The 27,967-nt window shown below is 39.4% G+C and overlaps 2 protein-coding genes and 1 non-coding gene across 3 annotated transcripts; 1 reads left to right on the plus strand and 2 right to left on the minus strand.

The window, feature by feature from the left end:
- Positions 1 to 7,271: 7,271 nt before the first annotated feature.
- Positions 7,272 to 10,175, minus strand: mapre3a (microtubule-associated protein, RP/EB family, member 3a). The gene is made up of 6 exons (XM_054614408.1): positions 10,055 to 10,175; positions 9,818 to 9,963; positions 9,498 to 9,690; positions 8,353 to 8,495; positions 7,890 to 8,042; positions 7,272 to 7,361 (listed from the first exon to the last, which is right to left on the minus strand). The coding sequence occupies exons 1-6, from the start codon at positions 10,173 to 10,175 to the stop codon at positions 7,293 to 7,295; spliced, it is 825 nt and encodes a 274-aa protein (XP_054470383.1). The 3' UTR covers positions 7,272 to 7,292.
- A 4,642-nt stretch (positions 10,176 to 14,817) lies between these two features.
- Positions 14,818 to 22,853, minus strand: dpysl5a (dihydropyrimidinase like 5a). The gene is made up of 12 exons (XM_054614406.1): positions 22,587 to 22,853; positions 19,924 to 20,082; positions 19,095 to 19,274; positions 18,872 to 18,940; positions 18,693 to 18,737; positions 18,507 to 18,582; positions 17,848 to 18,004; positions 17,608 to 17,749; positions 17,238 to 17,380; positions 16,901 to 17,108; positions 15,785 to 15,953; positions 14,818 to 14,903 (listed from the first exon to the last, which is right to left on the minus strand). The coding sequence occupies exons 1-12, from the start codon at positions 22,845 to 22,847 to the stop codon at positions 14,818 to 14,820; spliced, it is 1,695 nt and encodes a 564-aa protein (XP_054470381.1). The 5' UTR covers positions 22,848 to 22,853.
- trnaw-cca (transfer RNA tryptophan (anticodon CCA)) lies at positions 16,266 to 16,337 on the plus strand. The gene has a single exon. It is a non-coding gene; the product is annotated as a tRNA-Trp (tRNA).
- Positions 22,854 to 27,967: the final 5,114 nt, after the last annotated feature.

Consider the following 27,967-nt stretch of genomic DNA (forward strand, 5'->3'; position numbering starts at 1 on the left):
TTCCGACTCTCTCTTTTCCTGCTTTCTATCTAAAGTTTCCATTCAATCAGAGCATCTTAAAATGGAACCAAAGCTATAATTTAACAATCATTAATTAGACATTAATCATGTAATTGATTCTCAGCTATAAGGTGACAAAAAGTAGATTATTAAAGAAACTCGGCTTGACAAAAGCTTTTGCAGTCGCTAAACCTAGTCAATCTACATTTCAGCATATTTGATTTTCTGTTTTTAGCTATAATATTCACATCATAGTGAGAATTTAATTAAATCTTTATGCATTCTTCTAAAAAGGATTTGTGCATTCCAAAATCAGGATATGCAGCACTTTGAAGACATAAACAACTACTGGGGGAAGTTAGAACTTCATCCAAGATCAAATTCAGAGTGTGTTTCACTTGATCAAGATGTAATTAAAGTAAGAACACTGTAAGCAACATCTGAAAGCAGCTGCATCCTTGGAACCAAATCTCTTTGAAAAACAAGCGATGTTACCGTTACCTTAGTAGTGCTCACTGTGAATGAAATTAAACAACATTTTTTATTTTGGTGAGTTGGATTTATTACTTTTGAATGGAATTATTTTCAGCGATTTTTGTCAACTTCCTGATTAGCCTCGCAAAAAATTATTTTGGTTTACGTTTGTATTTAATTACAAAAAAACTCAACAGTTTCTTACCTCAACGCAGTGTGTGAAAATGAGAATAAAATATCTGTCAGATCTAACTGAACTTTAAACTAAACCAGGGGAGGTTCAATCTATATTAATATAATTCTCACAAGTCCAAATGCACTTTGAAAGAGTTATTAAAAAATCTGAGTTCAGCCAAAGTAAATATGAGGCTTGAGCAGTCTGAGGTGCCAAGTAAAGTGGGCGTCGTCCAAAGTTTGTATTTTTAGTTTAAAATGTACTCTTTTTGTTTTGCCAAACTGTGTGTTAATGCTGAGCTGCAGTGGACAGAGAGTTAACTGGAATGTTGGAAGACATCCACCCACTTTGTCTTAACTTCGACCTCATATTAGGAGTCACAATTAAGTGATTCTTCAGCGACCTCTTTATGAACAGTATGGACTAGAGGAATTATTAGCTACAGTGATTCATGTAGTTCGTAATAACAAGGCTCGCACACACGCTGCTGTCTATCAAATGTTTTCTCTTCATCCAACTTCCACACCAAAAGGAATATGGTCCCTTGTGTGGAGGTAAGCAGGTTTTCTAATCAGGTCAAATCAGTGCTTTGACCTGATAGATACACTGAAGGAAGTTCATACCAGCCTCCTACAGTGTATTTTATATTGTTGATTGTCTTTGGCATCCTGTAATCGTGTCTACATTTCTGTTCTCCCTCAGCCGTCCAGATATCGCCCTCCTCTGGTTCCTCATCCCGTTCAAAGCTGCGAAAAACCTGATTTGTGACCAGTACAGGTGGCTGACCATCAAGATCCTCAGCGCTCTGCTGCTGCTGGCCATGCTGGCTCTTTTCCTCTACAACATGCCTGGTTACATGGTGAAGAAAATGTTGGGGGTCTGAGTTAAAACCAGAAGATGATAACTTTTCAAAGGGTTTGCATTCAGTAATCATTTTGGATTGTTTTGTGATTTTTTGGGAAATTAAGATTTGACAAAATGCTTAATGTATGCACTATAACGATAGAACTACTAATAATACATATTTTGTGCGTCCATCATTTGTTATTAATGTTGTCTAATGTGTACAAATCTCAACATATTGCTTCTGTTGGTGTGATAACTGCAGTTTTTCCTCATGTCTTGAATTGTGGTTTCCTTTTATTCCCATTAAATTTATTCATGTCCATTGCTCAACTATGACTTGGTTTGTGTTGGAGTTCAGATTTTCTTGCTTGAACAATTTCTTGTCCTGATCTGTTTATGCGTCTATGTGTGCTATTTCAAATGTGTGCATAAATTGACCTGTGAACTTCAATTTTCTGGTAGTCCTGTCGCTTTTATACATGTGTCTTTGTCAAAGTTTGTACCTCAGTTATTTGTATTTATAAATCTTATATGTGTGGCTTGTTCTATCATTTGCATTTCATTACAGATTTTTTTTTAAACTTCCTAAGTAAAAGTAAAATTGTTTAAAGGATATTCAACCTTAATTTCTTTATAATGCATGTAATACTTGACTTGTTTCAACAGGGCATGTACAAACGTAGCACAGCAGTCCATTAATATGAGATATGAGTTTACAGATAATTACAATTGGTTGGTTTTATTGCGTTTTGCCGGTTACACCTACAGTCTACGGGCAAATCTATGAGTTACACTCGCTGTCTTTTTGTCTCTTCACTGTTCATTTTGTTTGTGAGTTTAAACGCCTCGGTTCATGCTCAGAGCTCGCACGCCGTCTGCGGAGGCTCGTGCTACAAACAAAGCTAAAGGTCAAACACTAAAAAGTGTTCTCACAACTACAGTTCAAAAGATTACTATGGTCCTTGTTACATCTCCAACTTTAGCTTTATTTCATCAAACTATTGAAAGCTAAATGAATGTGTTAGATGGTCTTGAAAACTAAAAATTCATTAAAAACTCGACTGCAAAAAGAAAAGCCATTGAAAATGTTCGAACCATGTTGAGAGGAAGTGATTATGACCTCAGGTTGAATCAATACTTTGCTATTGCCCCACTCATGAAACATACATTGCATTTTGAACCAATGGCAACCAATTTTAAACATTTTGATTGTCTGCTAACACACTGTTTGTCTCTGTGCTCCACCAGCCGTCCAGATATCGCCCTCCTCTGGTTCCTCATCCCTTTCAAGGCTGCAAAACACCTGATTTGTGACCAGTACAGGTGGCTGACCATCAAGATCGTCACTGCTCTCCTGCTACTGGCCATCTTGGGTCTTTTCCTCTACAACATGCCTGGATACATGGTGAAGAAAATGTTGGGGGCTTGAGATATCTGCCGGATTTTACTATTTCACACTCTCAGAAATCATTTCACTTTTAAGATGCTCTCGTGTTCTTTATTTTTTTTTTTTGCCATTTGACCAAAGACAGGTTTTAGGTTATAAGCATCAGAATGGGTAAAGTACACAATAAGGCAAGCTTATTCTCATATTTACATGTAATCACTAAATCCATTACTGCAATGTAGTGGTGCAAATTTGTTATTATTTCACAAAGACACTCAATTTAATCTGGTTTTATTATTATTATTACTATTATTATTATTATTATTGATCATCTTTAGGTTGTTGTGGTTGCTGCTGTAGCAAGGTAAGGCTGTCACCTTTGTGCTGATTTATTGTGAACTCAACAGTTTGTCAACAGTGTGCCGTATTTGTCTGACTTTTGAATTTGTGAATAAAGTGACAACTACAAGTTTCTAATCTTAACATAATCTGTTTGTTCATCTGTTCAGGTGTACTTTGCATTTGAAGCTGTCCCGTTTTTCTCATGTTTAGAGGTTTAAACACATGACATTTACTTCTTTATTGACTATTCGAAAACATTCTTAGTCTTCTCAAGTGAAGAAATAATATAAACTTGGGGGGCTGGGGTTAGGGTTAGGCTTAGTGTTCATCCTGGGTTAAAATTGACTGGAATTTAATCAACAAGTTCTGATGAACAATAAACTCATTATTTATTGAATATAAAGATCTCACGGTGATATTTAAATTGTGAATCCAAGGAAGCTTTCCTCAGTGCAGCTCTCACAGCAGCTCCAACACATAACCTGATGTTGTGCTGTCATCTGCTGGTCCTCAGTGGAACCAACAGTCTTCTGGTTAATTCTCACAACGACTTGTCAAAGTAGTAGCTTTTCTATGATGTGTTTTTTTCTCGTTACCATGATTACAAACCAGTTAAATGTCATGGATTCATCCGTAGATGTCGTTAGTTGTAAAGACTTTTATCCATAAATTGTCGAGCCATGAAAAGGATTTGGAGGATGCGGGCATCGATCCCGCTACTTCTCGCATGCTAAGCGAGCGTTCTGCCTGTTCCGCCAAAGTCAGCCCAAAGTAAGCCCAAAGTAAGCCCAAAATGAGCCAATCACGTTCTTCCTTTTGGAAAGTAAGCCTTACATGAAAGTAAGCCCAAAATGAGCCAATCACGTTTCTTACTTTGGGCTTACTTTTAACCAATCACGTCGTTTCGGGGTCGTTTCGGAGATTTCAACGGCCACAAAGTCGCGTGCTGTCAACGTTGAGGGGATTTTAATTTCATCGGACAACATTTCTGCTGCATCAGTTGCTGTCTACATTGCGGATTGCTTTGGATAAAATGCTAAATGTATGTTGTTCATTACCGTTCCTTATAGGACTATAAATAATCTATCTAGGTGTTGTTCGGTTGTTGTGAATCAAACATATTATTATATTCGGTTGTTGTTTAATAATGCTACATTGCGGATTGCGGTAAATTGTTGTTCATTACCGTTCCTTATAGGACAATAAATAATCTATCTAGGAAATAAATACGGGAAAAGGTGCTATTGAAAAATAGCACCTGCTACATTGCAGGAAATTTCGGTAAATTGTTGTTCATTACCGTTCCTTATAGTAGTAGTGAACCGTTGGAGTATCTGGGACATGTTGTAACATGCAGTTGACAGTGCAAACGAGATACAAAGTATACTGGCATATACTACTCAGCTCCAACACATAACCTGATGTTGTGCTGTCATCTGCTGGTCCTCAGTGGAACCAACAGTCTTCTGGTTAATTCTCACAACAACTTGTCAAAGTAGTAGCTTTTCTATGCTGTGGTCTTTTCGCGTTACCATGATTACAAACAAGATGTAAAATGAACAAGTATTGTATTGGAACAACACAGTTAAATGTCACAAGATTCATCCGTAGATGTCGTTAGTTGTAAAGACTTTTATCCATAAATTGTCGAGCCATGAAAAGGATTTGGAGGATGCGGGCATCGATCCCGCTACTTCTCGCATGCTAAGCGAGCGCTCTACCATTTGAGCTAATCCCCCGATGTGAACATTGGGCTGACCTCCCGTTGAAAAAACTCACAGTCATGATACAACGTTCATGGTGAAAGTAAATCCTTACATGACAAATATGTTTAAAAGAAACCATTATCAACTAAGTACTAAGTACTAAGTTCAATATTGGATTGTATTGGATTCAAATGGAGGAATGCACTATACTTTTGCTCTGGTTTATGCTTTAAGATGCTTGTTTAAGAAAGGAGATGCACTTATGACTTCTGGTGACTAAGTAGTTCTCTTGAATACCTATGTTGAATACACTTATTGTAAGTCGCTTTGGATAAAAGCGTCTGATTCTGAAATGACTGTAATGAAAATGTAATGTAATGCAGGTTGGATCGTAACAGGGAAGTTAACGAGGCAACGGCCTAAATCATTATTTGTCTGTGTGCATTATCTGAAAGATGCACGGGGGTGCGGTAGAAAGGAGGGGAGACAACCTCAAAAACGTAAAAAAAAAAAAAAAAAAGTAAAAAAAAGTAAGCCCAAAGTAAGAAACGTGATTGGCTCATTTTGGGCTTACTTTGGGCTTACTTTCCAAAAGGAAGAACGTGATTGGCTCATTTTGGGCTTACTTTGGGCTTACTTTCCAAAAGGAAGAACGTGATTGGCTCATTTTGGGTACATTAATTGAACTTTTTTACTTTTTGGGCTTACTTTGGGCTGACTTTGGCGGAACAGGCAGAACATAGCAATGCACATCAAAACTCTGATCTGCACACAAAAGGAGATGGCAGGCTTGTTGTTCCTTTTACCAATCTTTCTAATCTTTCTTATAAACCTTTAGTGTGGAGCACAAACAGTACAATCTATTTAAAGTTAGCTTACCCTACAATGTGTAGGGTTCATGATGTGAAAAAGTTGCAAATGTGAGCTTGCATTACAAATCCTCAATTCTCAATTAAAATAAAAACACCACCATTGATTTCACAACCGTTTATTTATTCAAAACTCAAAATACGAGTGTTCAGTAGATGTTTACATGGTCAATGAATGCTAGTTCCAGAGCAGACTTCAGCCAGTTTGCAAGTAAAAAAAAGCTGGGGAAGACCAAGCAGACTTCCTTAGTGTAACTGGATGCTTGTGATGACAAGTCAAATAGTCAGTGATTTCTATATAGAATACTGACTTTCTTCCAAACTACAACTCATATACCCTGGGCAACCCTTAACAGCAAATTAAAAGTAAACACGTTATGGTTAGCAGGAAAAACACAACAAACCCTGTCGTGTGAAAAATGTATCTGTATTAATTCAGTATCAGGTTCCCTTTATATTTTAGAATAAAACATTATAACTGCTACAGTCTATAACCATGTTGTCAGTCTTCAGGTGGCTTTCCACCTCTAAATTTAAAACTTCTGCATGTCGGCCTAAAAGATACAACGGCAATTAACCAGGATCGTGCGACATCAGACAAAATCTCCAGACAAAATACATATACAAAATATCACTCATTCACAGTCAATGTGTAACATTCTCATGCTCAGATATGTTGCTGATCACTAAGGAATAATCACAGAGCACTGATCATACGCCTTTGTTTCGATACATCACAGACTTTCCTTCAGCATTTCTACATGCCATGAACCCACCATAACAGAAACTAAAAGCTTGATGCTGACTCAAGCACAAACCCTAACTGAAATAACACACATGACCTCAACTTTCAATTCATATACAGTAGGTTTTGCACCAATTTTGCTACAGAAAGTTAATCTAAATGAAATATAACTTAAATAAATAAGATATTGTTATTAAAAAGTCACTTTTGTTACAGTTTTAGTAGCTGCGGGAGTGTCCTGATGCCACATCGGAGCAGCATTGTTCTGTGCTCTAATATAAGTGTCACAGCGCACCAAAGTTAATCAAATAAATAACTCCATAATGAGCGAAGACATTGTTCTCTCAGAAATCGCAATGTCAGCAATATTTACAGTCTTAAATCTCACTATTTGCCAAAACAACCACCATGCCAGCTCGGCACAATTATTATTTTGCCTTTACTCATGCTGAAATAACCGGGATATGTTCTATATTACTGTTATTGTAACTGTGTAAGTGGAGGCAGGGAGGAGCAGCGGATGAAGATACAGAGTAGTCTTGTATAGTGTGTAGACAGCCAGAGGGCGGATGGGGGGGGGGTTACGAACAGATATACATTAGAGAAAGAAAAGAAAAGACTGGGAGAGAGCAGGGATAATGGTGAGTATTTATAGAGAGCGTGCAGAGAGAGAGAGAGTAGAAAACAAATGAGGGCAAAAGGAAAAGAGAGGAGAAGATGGAGATGTTGGGGAGGGGGGATGAAGGGCTCAGTATTCATCCTGGTCCAGGTGAGCTTGTTCATCAAGGTCCTCATCCTCCGGCGGTGCAAAGCCATCCTGAGAAACAGAGGGAAGAAAGTTATAATCAGGTTTTCTGCTTTATTTTATCTTCTGTTAACACCCCAAACAATCTTGATAAGAGAGGACATAAAAACAGGTAACCAATGTCCTCTATTTAGATCTTTGATTAATCTATGATCCAGTGATCATCCAATAGTATGTTTGTTCCAAATGCCTGTCCCTATTCTCTAGGTAGGATTTACGAGGAATCGTTTTCATTCAAGATGTCTTAAAACAGAGATATTGAATGAAAAATATATTGATTTTTTTTAAATCACCAATCTCATGTGAATATATGGATTGAGCTACATGACATACTGTTAAGAACAGTTATGTTCCATAGCTGGATTTTATAAGTTAAAGAAATGTCAATGGGGTTTTGAATGAGGTTTGCTTACTACTGGAACGTTAATCTGAATTTAAAGTTTCTCTCTGGCTCTCTATTGCAACTCCCTCTGAGTAAAGAACATGCAGATCGAAATGGTGCAATGCAGCCAGCATTTGTTGCTGATAAAGGACAGATACCTCTGTTGCGTAGAGAATGTTGATTATACTGCTGAGGACGGAGTTGTTTTCACTCTCGTGTTCCTGGCAGATCAGCTCGATGTCCCGTAGTTTGCTGAAGTAGAAGTCTCTCTCCTTCTCTAGTCCGTCCACAGTCAACTTCAACTCCATCAACTAAGAAAGGAAAGAAAAAAAATTACAGGAAGGCAGCAAATGCAAAAAAAAGTAAGACTTAGAACCTGTTTAAGAGGGACTATTACATTTTCTTTAACATTAATTAAAGGAATAAAAGTTTGAACATTAACATTGCAACCAATCAAAGCAACGTTTTGACTTAAAGGAAAGCACAGGAGTATCTAACATTTACACATGTCTTTTTAATACTGTAACATGTCAAAATGTCTCCTGAACCTATAGGGAGTCCATAGACATAAGACTGAAAAGGGGTAAAATAGATGACATGGTTTGAGTTTCTGTTGTCTACCTGTTGATTTAGCTCCATGATCTCAGCATCACTGCCCCCGTTTCTAGACAAAGATGGATTCTTCCTCAAAGCTGGAGTGTTGTGTTGGACTCGCTGTGGTGTTGGCATGTTTTTGGGAACTGTTGGAGATGTCCTCTGTGGTCCTGGAAGGGTCAGAGATGAACAGAGATGTTATTCATATAAATCCAAATCGATCTACTGCATTTATGTTGGCTTTGTAGCAACTGTGGCGATGGATACAGCACATTATAGAGAGCTGATGTTATCAGCACATAGCATAATGTTGTGCCTATTGATATGCCATTTGTTTGTGAAAGGATTCCAAATTATTTTACAACACTGCTGATATAAAAGACACAAATTTGGATTGCCGGATTTTAAAAAGCCAAATTATGAATGAAAAATGTATCAAATATATTTAAATGGCAGAATGTCACACTTATTTGAGTCAAAATCTTTGTAAACATAAAAACCCTGCGTCCTGCCAAACCTCTATAAGTGCTTCAGCAGAGGTGTTAAACTCAAAACATGCCAACACGCAATATCCCAGTTTAGAAACTGAAAAAGAAATGCCCATTTACAACCACACTGCTCACCAGTGACAACGTCACAAAGCAGGCTCATGACACACAATACACCTCAAATTAAGATCGTTCGCCATGATCTTCAAGCGAAAAGCTTTCACGGAGACGTAGCAAGGCCGGTCAAGCTGACGTTACTCTTGTTAGTAAAATGAGGGAAACTTTCTAGTTTATCTGTCCAGCTTCCAGAGAGAGATGGAGCTGCAGCAGTGTTGCATCAGCTGCTTGATGCAGGACACTGGAGGAAATAGTTGCCTCTGATGTTACTGTAAGTAATGTCTCATGTATCATGATCAATTAGAATTGGGAACACAGTTGCATGTGGTGGATTTTCACTGATGCTGCATCCCATGAGTCACTGAGGGTGATCACTAGGATCCCACCAGTGACTCGGTCATACCTACTCATGTTGCTTGTGAATGCTGGGCAACGAGAAGATGGATCTGGGTGGACAGCAGTCAGTCTGTGAATCGTGCTGCTCACACCATTTGCTTGCAGGGAGCGCTCTCGAGCCATCCAAAGCTCAGCAAGACCGTGCAGCAAAGGCAGAACTCTTTGGTTTACCTGGGTTTCTCTTTGGTCTGTGGTTAAAGTGATCACCTGGGTTGGGGGCGGGGGCCACGTCCTGCCCCTGTCTGGATAGTAGAGGGTCATACTCCTTCCCGTCGTAGTTAGCGTCGAAGAACTTCTTGAACCACTGCACGAATTCAAAGTTGTCCTGGAACTTCCCTTTTACAAGCTTTTCTACAGGAATTATCTGGAGGGTAGAAACAGGAAATTCTTCATTAGCTCCATGGGATATAACACTCTTTATGCTGCTTTCATACGATAAAAACAATAATTATCTGGAATACGTAGTGATAATATGATGAAAGTATTCTGACTTTGTCAACACTCATCCTTTTAAAAGCTGCCTGAAGAACTTTGAAGTTGTGTATAGATTCGTGCTCCAGCTTGGCTTGAAACTTGACTTTCTTCAGAAGGATACAACCCGGAAACAACATGTCCATGAACTGGCAATATGCCGCTCCTGGAAAAGACAAAGACACGACACTTGTTTAGTTTTTTTTGTTCTCTTCTTCTGATGTATGTGTTGAGAAGTGTGTGATCTCTTCCCTTACCTGTACAGAGCTGTTCAATCTTAGTGTAGGTAAGGTGCAGAGAATCGTTGACCCATGCCAGCATGTCATGTCGACTGAGGTTGTCAATGGACACCGACGTGGCGTACACATTCACTGCCATCCCCAACCTGAACAAACAGCAGGAGATGAGAGGAATGGACATTCAGTTGGACTTGTGTTTTGTCCCGTAACTAAACTTTTGGCAGAAAGTAAGTTAATCATATTTCAGACTAAATACTTAACCACTTCCCACGCATAACCACTAAATGATTACTCTCTCGATTAACCATTTTATTTACAAAATGTCAAAACATACTGAGAACTGCTGGTTACAATTTCCTGAAGTTTCCTAAATGTCTTTAACTACTACTTTCTTTGTCCAATCAACAGTCCCAAACCCAGAAATCATTGATTTACTATCATGTAAGACACACTGTAACAACAGATCCTCACCTAGAGGAAAGCATGGGAATGTTTACTTTTACAAACAACTTATTAATAAAATAATAATCATAATCATAATAATAATAATAATGAATTGGTTATCAAAATCCTTGCTGATAAATGTTCTGTCGTTACTGTATATCTATCGATAAACTAATTCTTTCAGCTCTGGATTTGTTCATGGACCTACTTTATGGATTAATTAATGGACCCACTTTTTGATATAATTGTCCTGGATTTCATATGCAGCTTATATATAAGACCTTATTATAATATATATAAGCTTTCCCAAATATCATGCAATGTAATCGCCATGTTCCCAACTGCAACACAAGCTATATGTCTCACTTTAAATCTTTTTTCTCATTATGTTTCAACGTTTTGAGTTGTAGTTTCCCCTTGCCCTCTAAGATTAGAGATCTTGGGTTTGGCCAGAGACAGCTGTGATCCTATAAAACCCACTGACTGCTGAAACTGTGCCTGTTATGGTAAACGCTCTTGATTTTTTGACTGTAAACACAGTGCCTGAGAGGCATCTTAACTTTCAATTTTAATCTACAGACGTGTTGAGAGCATAATCCTCCCTAGATTAAACAGAAATATCCTGATGTTTGTGAGCAGCTTTGCACATCTGGCAGCTGCAGCCTTCTCTGTGCTCACTTTGCGTCCCTGTTAATACCATCCAGTGGTTTCCTGTCAAAAAATGGGGCCTGTAACACCTTGACATCCCCCTGCAGTAAAAATGCACATTAACACAAAGCAGGTCTATAAACCAGCAATGCACTTGGGAAAGGATGGTTATAAGGGTCACGCTCGGCTCTGTGTCTGCAGGTGACAGCCAGAGAGAGAGATATTCCTGAACTCCTCCAGTGTCCCCACACACAAACAACTGGGATCAGTGCTTATTGCAGTGTAGGCGGTGGGTTCTGGTGATAACACTACTAATATTCTGCTCATTCTGTACACATGACATCTATTGCATTCTGTCCATCCTGGGAGAAGGATCCCTCCTCTGTCGTTCTCCCATAGGTTTCTTCCTTTTTTCTCCCTGTTAAAGGGGTTTTTTAGGGGAGTTTTTCCTGTGCCGATGTGAGAGTACCGGGACAGAGGATGTCTCATGTGCACAGATTGTAAAGCCCTCTGAGGCAAATTTGTAATTTGTGATTCTGGGCTATACAAAATAAACTGAATTGAATTGAATTAATATTGTGAATGCGGTCTCTCATGGGGTTTGAGCAGCTTACAAAGGCATGATAATAAAAAAACAAAAACACAACTACACAAGCAAAACAATGAAACCATTTATAGGATGAAAACATGCGGGTTCAGCCACATGAACACGCATTGCAGTGGGTGCAATTTAATCTAATAAATATGGATTATTGTACCGCGTGAAAGAGAAGTCAATCTATTCTCTCCCCCAAAAAAAAGAGAAACCTGCCGGGCCTTCCAGAAAGCTCCATAATGACTGCAGCAGAACACACGTTTTCTAAACCCCCCCCCCCCAAAGTCTAACAAAACAAATGGGCGGGGGTCTGACATTTCCAGCCCGAGCTGAGAACAATAAATGTGCCCGTTTGCGGGGTGCAAAAAAAAAAAAAAAAAAAAAAAAAAAAAAAAACCCGCAACGCTGGAGCTGCTCTGCAAGCGGCCCCCTCTACAGGCCTCCAGGAATAACTCCGCACTGTCAGTGCACGGGAATGAAATCCTCACTGCGTGGGAATAAAACACACAGCTTCATCCCGCAGAAAACACCTTATCACGCACAAACAGGGACAATGTGCGGGTGCGGGTCAGGGGGGGTGTCTCGTGCGTGGATACTCACTGTGTTCAGGAGCGTCTGCGCTGTTATCACGCGGGCAGGAGTCCTTATGTCAGTGCGCGTCGCTGTCGTCGTTGTCAGACCCTGCGCGGTGCGGTGCGTGATAACGGGCCGCCCTGTCTGGGGCTGCAACAATCCGGCTCCCAGCGCGCATGCGCCTGACTCCATGCTGTTAAAGGTTCATTATAAATAGGACTCTGGTACTGTTACAGCCTAAGAGACACATGGTGTGTCTGGGTGGATTTAAAGGCCTGCTGGTGACTGTTGGTGAGGTTTTTTTTACTGAGGTCAGAATACACAAAACATTTTTTATCTCCTGCTGGATGAAAAAATGTTGTGGAGGAAGTATTCAGATCCTATTCTTAAGTAAAAACACTAATACAACAGTTAGGACAAAACTGACAGTTCTTTTTCATGATCAATTAATCCATAAATTGACTCATGTGCTGCCATCATGTAATATTTACGTCATTCAACACAGATTTATCCTTATTTGTCATTCTGTACCTTTACTTGACTTTTGTTGCTTCTTCTGTGTGTGTTTATCATTATAGTATTATACTTCATATTAATAATATTTGTATACTTTTACTGCATAGATTCTGTACTCTTTATATCTAATATTTATTGTCTTTTATCTATTTCATGCCTTATTTTTTCCTTGTAAATATGTGTGAAATCTTTTAATACAAAGCACTATTTGAAGCTATCACAACTGCAATTTCAGTGTGTGTGCATAATGACGATAAAGATCTTGATCGATTGAGGTTAAAAGTAGCATAAAACTGTAGTTTATAAGCACAGTGCAAGTGCAGTTCTTCAGTAAACGTTACTTTCCACCACAGATCAGTAATCAGACACAGGATTCCGTTGGAGATTTCATTGTGGTTTATTTGCACTCAAATCATGTGATAAAGAGCTGCAAGAAGAAATAAGAAATAAAGGATGTCAATGTGATGACACATTGTTCAGCACCAGTGTACATTTGGGAGGGGGGAGACGCAACAAGATTCACTGGAGCTTCTAGAAGTGAAATCTGTCCCAAAAAAACACACAAAAAACGATGTAGGACTTTTACCGTAACTGGATGATCTTCTGAACATAACTCAGTCAAAACATGACCAGAATCTGGTGTGCATCAGTTTTGACAAAAACACAACAAAATCAATGACTAAAACAATTATTCACAAGAAAAATGAGGTAACTAAAAACAAACAATAAAAAATACAGTAGTAGTATCAGTGCTTTTCTGTAGCAAGCATGCCTTCCTGTTATGATGCTGAGCTTTGAGTGTCGTACAGTGTGAAGGCATTTGATCCCCTCAAGAAATGGCATTAATTGACTTAACATATACGCTGTGTAACTTCAACTCTGTGAATGAGGATCATTTCACCTTCTCTAATTGCTTCTCAGTGGTGTGTTAGAGTCAGCGTAACTTCTGAACCCTGCCGTTTAAAAAAGTGCCAACTCTAAATGAAACGGCAGTGTTCAACATGTCATGATCTGTGCCGGCAGTGTGGGACGATGTGTTTGTGGGTGTCGGTGTTCTCAGGTGAGAAAAAGGCAGTTTGGGTGAGACTTTTTGCTCTCTGTGGAAAATGGATACAATAACAAAGAATGCTGCGTAACATGAGCAACATAAGTGCTTATTACAGTAGTTCTAATTATGCTACCATGCACAGTACACACAGCATAGGTTCATTCACATTTGGTGGGGGTGGAACAGAAGTCTATCTACTATAAGGCTGTAAACATGACCTGAAATGCTAATCTGACAATGATGAGCTACTGAACAAAGACCTCATTCTTACTTAGGAAATGATTCACAGTAGCATCGATGGAAAACAGCACAAATAATGCAATATAAATAATAAATAAACAAACGCATATAAAAAGGTTAGTTTGCATTATGATATTGTGCATCAGTTGGTCAACTATAATTTTTTTTTATGACTGACATATTAATGTCATGCCCGCACCTTGCTAATAATTTAGCACATTTCATTCTGCATGGCTTGTGTTAAAAAGACATTTGTGATATTTGTGACATTAAATCATGTAAAAAGGCATCTAAATAGTACATGATACAAGTGCAAAATTGTATTTTACAGTGAGGTAACACAATATTATCGTAAAAACCATGACACACCTTCATATTCCAACAACTATCAGTAACATTTTTCCTCTAACGAGATCCAACAGCCAAAGTAATTCATTGGCAACCCATCTTTTATTTGCTGCTTATATTTGGTTAACATTTGACCGAAATTTTGTAGCTATAACCACTTAACCATACTCCCATATTATTACAGCAAATGTTATACAGTTTTAACGTTTTACAATCCTATGTAACTGTTCTGAGTTGAAAATAATAAAACATGACTCCATTACCCCACACATATTCTAAGCTTCCAGAGAGAAAAACAATTCATCTTGCTTGGACATATGTTTCCCTCGGGTGTCATTCTTCCGCTTCACGTAAGGGCCGTCTGATTGGCTACCAGATCCCGCTGGATCTCCCTCCAGGAGGAGCGAGGATCCTGGCCGAGGATCTCTTTGGAATTTTGTCATCGATCTGGGCACCTGGAGCAGCGGGGAACGTGATCATGTGCATGGGTTTAACGGTGAAACACAAGGAACTACTATTTCCTAGTAGTATTAATGTGCAGCTCAATCATATTTTCTTCTAAAGGGCTCTCTAAACAGCTTATGTTAAGTTCAAGCCAGATTCAAGCAATGCAGTAAACTTCTAAAGATAAATTATTCTCATTCCTTTTAAAATCCAAACCACTTATAAATACCTGCATATATTTGAGTGTAAAGAAAAAAATATGACATAGCATCTGGCCCTCTGTTGCCTGAAGAATGGTTATACTCAAACACTGAAAACTATGTCAAACTGCAAAATTAATCCCCAGGCACAAACGTATTCTACATTTGATGCCTAATATGTCAGTAATGAGAGGTGGACATGCTGTCTGGATCTGTGTATTTGCAGTGTATGTTATGTTACGGAACGCTGTTTTTGTATATATACAATATCAAGGGGCTATCCTTTCAATAAATTCAAATTTCCTGTCAATTCTCTATCGTCAAATCCCTATTATTAGGACATGAAACTACTATCAAATAGATACAAGGCAACTCCATGTTAAAAAGAATAGGTGTAAGCCTTCTACTTCTTGGTTTGGCAAAGCAATAAATAAATAAAAAATATTATAAAATAATAATAAAAAGCCTTCCAAATTTCTATAAATATGGCGCCCTCGTCAGGCCAGGTAGTGAATGTTTTAAAGTTTGGAAAATCAGTAACAAAATACAGCATATCTCCAAGTTTCACCAAATTACTCCAGTAACCATTGCATGAAAGAGTATAGTCTAAAAAATACTCCCTCATGGTGTCATCATATGAGGAAAAAATCAGAAATGTCCACTGATATCTGACTGAATGTGTGGATTCTTACCAGACAGGCTGAAGCTGGACTCCTGGAGGTCCCTCACTCCCCCGTGCCGGGTGCAGGGGCGGGTCGGAGTGTCCACATCGGAAACTCCCAAATCCCTCTTTCCTGAGTTGAGCACCGGAACAACTTCACCTGTGTAGGGCTCCCGCTCAACAGCTTTCACAGCCTGGCACTGGTAGGTCAACACACATGTACGTATAAATTACAAATACAAATTCAATCAAATACAAATACAAATACAATCAAATTAATGAACATGTGAATGCTAAATAAAAGTGTTAATCTGACTTGTAAACTTGAGTAGAAACTATTGAAGTAGCAGTAATAAAACAGCAGAGGTACTAGAAGTACTCCTTTGACAACCAAGATAGAAACTTTGTTGGACTATAATTGGATTGTAAGACTCAATATTATCAATAGTGAGCTTTGTCAGAGGTTTAAGTCTGATGAAGAAGAAACAATTTTGTCTTCGTATTTTTTCAATGACTCTGTGGCGCAACGGTAGCGCGTCTGACTCCAGATCAGAAGGTTGCGTGTTCAAATCACGTCAGGGTCAAACTTTATGCATGATCACCAAAGCAAAAAATCAATTATCTCATGACAATAGTACTAACTATGGATCATTATTGGACCAATGTGCTTTGAGGAAATCGCTCCTTCGCAGATCAGAGTCAGATTCTTCTACTGCCGAAGAAGGAATGGAGGGGTGAATGATAAAGGAGTTAAATAAGGGAGGAAGAAATAAATAAAATGAGAAGGTAACAAAAACGCAAAGTAAATAAGCAAACTAAAGAGAGAAACAACTTGCGAACATGAAGGCAGGAAAGAAAGCAGGAAAAAAGAAACCCACAAGAGGGGGTGGAAAAAAGAAACAAGGAAAAAAGAGAAGGGGAAAGGTAAGAAAACAAAAGAAGGAAGCCGGGAAACTTAAGAAGAAATTTAAAGGAGGAAGAAAGTAAAAAGAAAGACAGAAGTAGGGAAAGGTGGAAGAAAGAAATGGGTAAACAAACAAAAGGAAAGAAGGAAACTTAAGAAGAACCAAAAGAAGGAAATGAAAGAAAGGATTGAGGGAAAAAGGAAAAGGAAGAAGCAAAGAAGAAAGACAGTTCTGTCTGGTACCTTTTCCCTCTGAACCATCTTCTTGTAGAGGTAATCTGGGAAGGTCCTCAGGGGACAAAACTTTCCAGATCCCTCAGCACAGGTGAATATGCCATTCTCATAGACCAGACGGCCACGGCTGATGGTGACCAGGGGAACACCGTGACAACGGAGACCTTCATACAGGTTTATATCTCCCCCCTGGACCTGGTTATCCACCGAAATGGTCCTGCAGAAAGAGATGAAAGAAAGAGTTGACCCAGTTAAATCAGACAAAAAGATAATCAGCTTCAGGGAATCGAGATAAAAGCTGCAGCGAGGCCTGCCGGTCGATGAATGGATGGATTGAGTTTCATACTTGGATCCCTCGGGGTCCCAGACCACCAAATCAGCATCTGCTCCTGGGATGATCCTTCCTTTCCTGGGGTAGAGGTTGTAGATCTTGGCTGCATTTGAACTTGTGACTGCAACAAAGCGATTTTCATCCATCTTCCCTCCAATCTGTGAATTATAAAAAAAAATCATGTTTGTACTCTTAAAAATTAACTTAAATTCACAACATCTGACTGAAACAACAGATGCACCACAAGCAGATGTTTTTTTGCGCCTCTGCTGTCTGTTTTTTATTTCGTTTTTAAAGTTCTAATCGTGAACCACCAAAAAGAAACAGATGTCCTGTTTCTGGAGGTTATCTGGCAGCCAGACAGGAACAAAAGAGCTACACATACCACTCCCTTCTCCCAGATGACGCTCATGCGATCCTGAATGCCAGGAAGCCCATGGGGGATCTTGGTGAAGTCATCCTTGCCCATGGCTCTCTGTTTGATGGTGAACGGACGGTGGTCGGACCCCACAACATTCAGAGTGTCACTGCAGGCGAAAACAGAGTGGGATGTAAGGTCACATGTAGTACTGCAGCGGCGCTAACATCATATTACATTTAATGTGAGATTTTCTTATTCCCTTACTTCCCCAGCAGGCTCATTAGGAAATTGGGAGTATTGGGGTCCAGGCGGAGAGGAGGCACGGTGACGTGGGCGGCAGCATAGGCCCAGTCCTGATGGTAGTACTGCATACCGTTCAGCACGGCGTGGGCTGTGGTGGTTTCACCGTGGACCACCTTACCTGTGGTTAGACAGTACAATAAGGATGCACACTGGAATAAATGATAGTGAAAAGAATGTTGTACGAAAAAGGGGCAGAGATTAAACAAGCAAACCATGACTTGTTTCACTCTAAAACGCTTAAGAAAAACATTACAGTGACTATTTAAAATTAGTTTTCTATTTTTCTAATTACTTTTTCTAACATTTTTTTTGCAGAAGAATGCAGAGGAAAAATATAAAAAAAAATAGGATGGAAGTTGATGGGGGGGGGGGGGGTCATTACACAAGTGTTTAGGCACCATTAAACTTTGAGTATTAACACAAAAAAGGACTATGAAAAGGTCGATACTAAAGGAGTGCTGTGCCACACAACCCATTGGATTTCAGGAGTTATAAAGTGCTTAATCCGTTTGTTTTTTTTTGATGGAGTTTCCCTTGTATAATTTCGAAAATTACAATTTCAAAAAGTAGTTTTTTTATGGGTATTCATATTCTCTCTTCCAACAGAAAATAGGCCTTACCCTGCATCTTGGCGGTAGCTACTACATCTCCTGCAGACATACTGGAGACATTGACAAGGTAGATCGGGCAGTGGGCCTAACAGAAAACACACATACACACGAGTTACATCATGTAATATAGGATAACTGATGTTGTCTCTTCACCATTATATATTTCTTCATTTGTGCTGGAGGGATCTCACTCACCCTGTTTGCAATGGTAATGGCCCTGTGGGTCGCCTCTGCTTCCAGCTGCAAAGAGACAGAGAACCGTGAAGAATCATAGTGAGACACTAAGACAGAGACTGGATCTATTCACTATGTAAATAATATTAATACTTATGACAAGAGTCTGGATATAATAAAAATAAGCCCGACTGTAATACCTCTTCAGGCCTGCTAATTTCAATCCCCTCTGGGCCGCTGATGCCCAGGTCCAATGCTTCTTTTGCACCCTGGGAAAAATCAAGATATTGCCATTAATTATGTGTACAACTAATTAGTACAAAGTTCATTAATACAAGCATTTATGATCAATTAATTTGTGTATACTGCAATAGATATATAATATACAGAATGAAAAGGAATAGTGAAATGATTCCCCCTCACCTCAGCCACCAGTTCCCCATTTTCAGCATGGACTCTGGCGATAGCTCCGATGTCCTTACAGTGCTGCAGAGCCTGGAAGAGCTCGCTGTCCCTCAGCATGAACATGTCCTTATAGGCCATGAACATCTGGAAGGAATTCACTCCGTGCTCCCTCACCAGCTTCTCCATCTCCGCTCGCACCTGCAGGAGGGAAAGTGAAAGTGTAAATGAGCTCTAGCATCTCTCAGCCTGGACCACAAATCTTTGCACAAAGAGGAATCCAGATCTCAGCAAGAGGTGTACTTTTATTATGTGTCCTTGTTGTTATTTAATGGTATATTTATTTTATTCTTGATAAGAACAGACTAAAATATATTTAGCAAACATCAGCTTTTTAAACCAAACTGCAGAAGCTTCTCTCTTAAATCAACAGTGTAATACAATTAACAACAATTGTACAGTTAGAGAGTCATCATAGAAAAAGAAAAAACAAAAACGTTTCTTTCAGCCTCAATTAACCAGAATGCAACTCAGCCACAACTATGACCAAACTTTTGCTTTGTCCCGGCATAAATAACCCTCTTGTTTAGCTATTGTTCTCACTCATCTCCATGTTTCCACGTACACATGTAAGGGGCTGAAAGAAATATGTAAAAATCTAGTCTCTGGATACCAAAAAAGCTTTCTAGGAATTGTAGGAAGCCACTTACAGAGGTACAGCAGAGGTAATAAACATTATAGGCTGCTCAAAGCAAACAGTTTAAGACTGAATATTGATTTTATTTTTGCAATAAAAAAGAATTCTGTAAAACTGATGACATGTGGAGAGGTAGGCACAGTGTCGGATTACCTTGGGTCCCCACCAAGTGACCCCCACATGCAGAGCGTAGTCACAGCAGGCTTTGGAGTCCGCCGAGCTGCGGCACGTCTCGTAGGCTTCCAGCAAAGACTCATTCTTCTCTGGCAGAATGTGTCCGATCACCATGGTTGTACCTCCAGCTAGAGCAGCCTAGAAGAAAAGCAAACAACAGCTCTTGAGTTCCTTAAATTGTAGGAAGTAATTCTGCTATTAGTATTGTATTTTATGTTTTACTATCTGCATTGTTTACATATCTTTTAGTGTGTCAGTGTGTTTTAATGCCTTCAAGCTGGTGACGGCCGCGTCCCGTTCTGAAGAGAGCTTTAGTGTTGTGAGTCTCGTCCCGTTTTTATTGATTTGTATTGACCACAAGCTTGTTGGTTTTGCTGATATTGAGCTTCAGACGATGGTCGTTGCACTATATGACAAAGCCATATGACTTCACCGCATATATTATATGAGTCTGGACATATGTGGGTGGAAACCGCAACTTGACTGGTTTGCGGAGGCTTAAACCCATGAGGCAGTCATTTAAGTTTATCATTTGCCATTGCAGACTAAAAGGAACTGAGGTTAAGTGAAATCATTAAACCGAGACAATTAAGTGACGTTGAAGCAGAAAATATTGATTTATTAAGTCCAGAAATACTGATGGTACTGTAATCTACTGATAAACACAGCTCATGCTCTAACAATAAAAGTTAAAGCCTCAATTGCAATTAATGCATATTTTTTTATGGTTATCTGCAGATGATTGCTGAGGGAAATATAAATCCCTCAGTAGTTAAAGCACAGGAGTTACTGCCCCTCACAGCGTAATAATCAAAGCAATAACTGCATCATTTCTTGAGGGTAACAGCATTTTTTACTTATTAATAGATTGAGATGTTTTAAACCCGCACTATAATAAATCTAAATAACCCCAACAAGTGAAACAGTGTGTTTTGTGTATGAGAGCACGCTTCACATAGCATCTGTCAGCTGACCCTAGAGAGTGGAGTGGTGTGTAGTGGGAGGGACGACGAGGGGGGCGTGGGTCTGAGAACCATTGTCTCCAAGCACAATGGCGTGAGTGAAAAGGCTTTTGCAGCAGTCTTTGCAGCAGCCCCCCGGTATCCATGGCAACGGATACTGATCTGCATTTGTCTCCGGACTTCTTCTGGAGAGCAGGCAGGGAGGGGCGAGGAGGGAGACGGAGAGGAGAGGAATGTGGAGAATAGTGTCTGTCACCAGCTTCTACCGGCCGCTACTGAAACCACTGAAACCCCGGCCTCCGTCTTCTCTCATACTCCATCATCTCAAAGTGCTACAGAGTGATGAGTCATCACGGTGCCCTGAAGCAGAGCGGGGTATCCCATTCTTTATCAGCCGCCATGATAACTTCATCCCACGCTTTCTGGCAGCCTCGCCAACAGCCAAGTGCCAAATCATCTTTGTGTGATGTTGCTAAAACACAGACTCTGCAACCTTGTGACACTTCCCAAAAAAGCCCTCATATAACTGCCAAGAAGGGCAGTTCTTATTTATATGTCTCTGCTGATTGTTTTCTTGAATAATAAATCATCAAAATGTATAATTTGTTCTTTAAAATGTCAGGAATTTGTGAAAGATGCCCATCCATTTGCACTTTAACTCGCAGCTTGTTATGTTTAAAAACACCTTTACTATTTTACGTGCAGTTTTTTAAAGCGATTATTCAGGTTCTGGCCGCTGTTGATGTGATTTATGAATACCACTTGCTATTTTGAAGCATGATTTGTGACATCTGGCTCTCTGAGGAGCATTTCAAGGTGTTTTGTCCAACCGACCATCTAAAACTCAAAGATATTCAGTTTACAATCATAGAAGATTAATAAAGCCAGGAAATCTTCCCATTTGAGAATCAAAACCCTGAACCCTGATTTTTGCTATTTGTGCTTTAGAAAATGACTAAAAACAATTAACGATTAACTTTCTGTCCATTTACCAATTGATTAATCAACTTACCACTGGGGCTCTACCTCACAGAATGATGGCTCGTCTGTAAGAACATCCAGAGTATTCAAACTGCTAAATAACTGATCATACTTCCAAGCAATAGAGTCTAGTTAGAGTTTGAACTGTCACAATAATCAGCCGAGATTTCATATGTTTTAACATGTTGTGTGCATTCTATCACTCTGCTTTAATGCTTTATATTTAATATAATCTTATTATTGCAGTTTTAGTGTTAACATTATGTTTTGATTTTGTCGTTTTACTTTGACAGCAAGTTTGATTGTGTCTAAAATAACAAACGTATTTGCTGCCAAAATATTAAGAGAGCTGTCTCCTCTCATCAACACCAAACTAAAGTCGCTCCTCTGACATTTCAGCTAAAATAAGCATCAGTGAAAATCTTTCATTGATCTCTATCCGACAGAGAAAACAACATATTTGTGATTATAAGCAATAATAAAGTAAGGGGGATATTCAAGAGCATGAAGAGGAATTTAGCACAAGAACTAGAACAAGAACACCTGAATCTTAAAGTGCTGAAACACTGTTCTTATTTCATGCTTCAGCTGAAAAACATACTGTGACATTAAGTTTTTTAAGTTGCTTTTGGTCTGTTCTATAATTAGGACAATGCCAGTTGCCCTACTTCCAAACTAAACCCTTCTTTCTTTCTTTACCTTGGTGCCGCTGTAGAAGTCATCTGCCGTGGTGGCGTTCATGAAGCTCTCCTCCAGGTGGACGCTGGTGTCGATGCCCCCGGGGAGGACCAGTTTTCCCGAGGCGTCGATCACTTTGGCCCCACCCGGGATCATCAGCTCCTTCCCCACCTGCTGGATGATGCCGTTCTCGATGTAGACGTCGGCCTCCTGGGTGCAGTCGTCGTTCACCACCTTGCCGCCCTTTATCAGGATCCGCACCATCGCTGAGCTGGAAGACATGGCTATAGCTCTGTGAGGTAGAGAGAGAGAGGAAAAGATAGATTTTGACCCTGTTTTCGTCTGGTATTGTGAGCAGCTGCCAAAACTGTTGTACACTGACTAAATCTAAAACTACTAAAACACGAAAGAGCAAAAAAAGTTCTTCCTCAAGAAACTTGAGAAGGAGAACTTATAAAGTACCTCATCCTGAGACAGTGCAGTAAGTCCAGCAGAGACAAGAATCAGTGGTGCTGCCCTGTGACTAGTCTGTCAGGCTGTGACTGACATCAGCTACTAGACTGTGTCAGTCACGGCCTGAGACCTGACGTCTCAGTGGACAGTGACGTAGTGGTGAATAGAAAGAAGCTGAGGCCAGTTGTGGATCACAATAGGGCAGACATGGGTCAATAAGGCCATTATTTTGAAAGGACTTAAGCAGCATAAAGCCACTTATAATGTCGTTCCCTCAAAACAAAGCTATTCAGAAAGAATCATAGTGTCTTCAAGTGTGTTCCCTTTCTTTTCATTCATGGGAAATAGCTCTACACTACCCCAGTGCTTCCTAACCTGAGGATCAGTACCCCCAAAAGGAGTCGCCAGATGATTACTATGGTAGGAAATTACTTATTATTACACAATTATTTTTTTAATTACATTAAATTACATTACATTATAGTCATTTAGCAGACGCCTTTATCCAAAGCGACTTACAATAAGTGTATTCAACATAGGTATTCAAGAGAACTACTAGTCACCAGAAGTCATAAGTGCATCTCCTTTCTTAAACAAGCATCTTAAAGCATAAACCAGAGCAAAAGTATAGTGCAGAGGCAAATTACTACGAAAACAATAATTGCAACAGACTAATACGAATATAATAAGTGCTACAAACTACTACGAATAGAATAATTGCATTACTGCTTTCCTTTTTTTTACGTTTTTTTACGTTTACCTTTTCTGGATCTAAATCTGAAAAGGTAAAATCACTGTTTGAATTAAACTTGTCATGGACATGCATTGAGGACAATACGGGCCATGTGCATATGTTATAGACTGGTTGCAGTCTCCAGTAGATTAAAATTGGATGACTTTTACGAAAACACGAAAAAGGAATAATGGTAGAGTGGAAGCAGCACTTGCACCTTCATGTCGCTGGATTACATTGGAAGAATTGAATGAATAAGTCAATATTTATTAAAAAAGAAAAAAAAATATATTGTTTGTGTCTGGTCCAGGTCTCATGAGATCAGTCTTTCTACATTTCTGGCTACTAATCTGGTCCCAACCACAAAGCTTTCTCTACTCTATTGTGTTCCACTCTAAACCACAAAAAAATGCACAGAAAGTAATGAAAAATGAATCTTCTTCAAAAATGATTTGGTTAACTGGTTGTGATCATTAATCATCAGAGATTATCTGTTCAACAATAACAAAGAATCTCCAGGATCTGCCTCCACCCTTTCCCTTTACACCACAGTAGTAATGATGTGATGTATTGTGTGTGTGTGTGTGTGTGTGTGTGTGTGTGTGTGTGTGTGTGTGTGTGTGTGTGCCCATCCTGCGTGCGTGCGTGCAGGATGCGTGCGTGCGTACGAGGGTGCGGCAACTTTACTGCATGGCATGGACTCCTTCACGCAGATCTGATGCTTGATACTGTATCGGATGCGTTAGGATGGGCATTAATGCCAACAGTTAGCAGGTTAAGCACTAGTGCAATATCTCCTGTGTCCTCCAAAGCCTGGGAGCAGCTACAGGCTTTAATAAAGTCATTACTATTATTTAACAGGCCTATTCCTCAGTTAGCACCATGGAAGTTGATATGTCAATAATAAACAGGTGAGCTTGTGTTGTGCTGTTTTAAGACTTGCAAAAAATATGAAATGTAAGCATAAATCTATTACTGATTCAATCTATGCAACAACTAGTACTTCATTTTGGAGCACAATAATACAACTACAGGCCCTGGTTCTATATCAAATGTCTCTATATCCATTTGAATTCTCCATTAAATATATTAAATCCCTGCTAGGAATCAAACGCAATCGCAGGTATATGTCATTTAGTAGCCAAACTGAATAATGATGCTGTAATTTCACTGTAAAAAAAAAAAATTGTGGTCGCAGAGGAATGATGACACTTCCACTTGTGCGACTTGACACAAAGAAACCGGTCTCCATCCGGCATGATCGGCTGCACAGCGACCTAGAAACCGGCTTCACCAACTCTCAGTGCGCCTTAGTCCCTCCTCTCCCTCAGAAAGCCTGGTTATCTAAAGTGTCTCCTCTCTATGGTCATTAAAGCCCTGCAGCCAGGTTAGGGGGTGTACTTGTACTTCAGGGTGTGTATAGATCATAGGAGGGTGGCATGAACAGACACCCAGACGTGTAGCCAGGGGGCATGGAAACAAAGTCTCCCAGGCTCCAGGAGAGGAGTCCTCCCCCAAGGCGCTCCAGCTCTATAGTCTATATAATAAAAGCGGTGATGTGGTCCACATACCTCCTCTACGGGCCTGTTTCTGCTGCTCCACTCGGCTCTCTGCTTACTTTCTCAACAGGAACTGAATGCAACACAATCCGTGGATGGATCTTCCCAAGGAGATACACTCACACACTCACACACTCACACACACACACCAGATGGATGCCTTCCTGGCCGGTGGGGGACCAGCAGATCGCAGCATCATCACCGTCAGCAAGTCAGCGAGGGAGTACAAGTAAGAGTTCCGTTTATGGAGTTCAAAATAAAAGCAGAATTGTCTTACCTGTGCAGGGGAATAGTGAGTCCAAAAAGTTGGCTGATAATCAGATTGAAATGCTCATATTCAGTTCATTGTCTATTTAGATCGCTGGTTAAATTCAGAGGTCCGGAACCAGGTTTTGGCTAAAAGGCATTTAATATGCAATCTGCACAAAATAAGATGTCATTTTTCCCCAAATATGTAATTTACACAGCTTTTACTACGAGTCTCATATAGATCTGTGGAAAAATTCCTTCCCCAATAATGTGCTGGGCAAGAAAATACCCCAATTTTCTCCTCTAAGCTGCAAATACTTGATTGAGAAAACGTACTCATACTTACTGCCTTCAGACATATTGTTAGTAATACAATCAATACTTAACATGCATCTGTTAATAAATACCTCTCAAAACTATCGACGATTCAGCAAATTGCTAATTTGGTAACCTAGTACAGTGGTTCTCAACCTTTTTTCAGTGATGTACCCCCTGTGAAATACTTTTTCAGCCAAGTACCCCCTAACCAGCGCAAAGCATTTTTGGTTGAAAAAAAGATGTAATACACAGCACTGTGCCATCAGTGTCTGATTTATTAAACTGTCAACACTGACGATTGCATTGTTGCATTGAATTCAGTTCATGAACTTACACTTATATTTTATTGAATATTTATTAAATAACTCTTTTTAAAGGATTTTTGAATGGATGCTAATTTTAAATATATTTTTTAAAAATCTCACTGGAGTGCCTTCACGTACACCCAGGGGTACACGTACCCCCATTTGAGAACCACTGTAGTAGACGACTAATATTATATGTTATTGTGTTACATTTACTATTGGAAGTGGTCATACATGATAGCACTCTGTAAGGCTATATGCAAATGTACGGCTGCAATATATAATGACTGCTCTTCACAAATATGTGCAATTTTTATATTGGCTTATCAAATACAAATGTTACAGTGGCTTGGTTTTCTTTAGCTCTTTGTTGTTGTTGTTTTTAAGAATGAGATGAATCCATTGGCACTAGTTATCTTAAACATGTTTGACAACGAGCATATACTGGGGCTCTATCGAGACATATTTTATGCTTTTATTTTGTAGGATAATCGCAAGTTTTCCGGTACAGCTCCTTCCTTCTGTGGTTAACTTGATGCAGCTCGCAGCATCCCAGGCCTTGAGACGGTGTCAAGCTCCAATCAGCTGCACTGAGTAAAGGCTTGGTCGCCTAAGCAACCAATTACTTTGGGCGTAGGGCGTGTCCACTGAGAGGAGGCTGTACCATTATCAGAGGAAGGGGGGTGGCATAAAGATAAGAGCAGAGTGAGGCTGCATAATTGATTTTTTTTATAATGTGTCATCTTCTTTGTTATCATGGATTTAATGGCTTAAATGTCTCTATGACCTTTTATTTGAATAGCTTAGTCTACATTGAGTCTTCTTACGTGACCTGGGTTTGATCTGTAACAATTATAGAAGAAAAAAGAAACATAAAACAGATAAATAATATATTTACGAGCATGTGCCATTAGTAGGTAATGTAAGTGCAGGCACATAAAGCCTGTGTGATTGATGGCTGAATGAAAGGCGGTGGAATGGCTACATGTTCAGGTCTGAACAGAAAGGAGCTGCAGGGCAACACCCTTATTTTAAGCACTGGCGGTGGTGAAGACCAAGGTGTCAAGAAGCCACTGAGCTACAAATCCCCTGCTGGAGGGCACATTGGCATGGAAACAAGAGCTGAATATCAATATCCACATCTCCTCTCTCAGTCCCCTGACTATTGGATGCTTAATCAGAGTAATGCGAGTATTAATTACGGTTGCAATTGTTCAACATCAAAAATATTTGCACGTGTCATTTGTCAATGGAAGGCCATTATTGTCACCTGAGAAAATGTTTTCATTATCAAGTGTTTATCGCCCCATTATTCTGACTTTAATGTATCACATTAACAAGATAGTAATACTAATTTAGGTACTCATACATATGAATATTATTGCAACACTATGTCATATTTGTGTAAAAAAGAGCCATTCTTGATTTTATTAATAAGTCAAAATGTTGTTGTAGGAAAGGCCTCTTACAGACACGGAGGCTCATTTCTGCCACCTTACAACGTTTATTATTATATACGCTTATTCTGAACTTCTCGCACTTGCTTGAGGTGACTGTGTTGTAAAAATGTGCTTTTGGATTGTGGACATTCTGTATTTGTATGGCATATTGAATTCGACCCAATTAAATTATATTCTGACTAAATAATCCTAAAATTCCTTTCTGTTTAAAATTAGGACTCACTGTAGTTTCCTTTTTTTTTTAAAAAAACAAGTCTAACAAGTCAGAGCAATATTTGAGATATTGGAAACCACATTTTCAAGGGCTTGAATTCAAAAGGTCAGG

Source organism: Anoplopoma fimbria, chromosome 15 (assembly GCF_027596085.1).
Source record: "Anoplopoma fimbria isolate UVic2021 breed Golden Eagle Sablefish chromosome 15, Afim_UVic_2022, whole genome shotgun sequence".
Lineage (NCBI taxonomy): Eukaryota > Metazoa > Chordata > Actinopteri > Perciformes > Anoplopomatidae > Anoplopoma > Anoplopoma fimbria.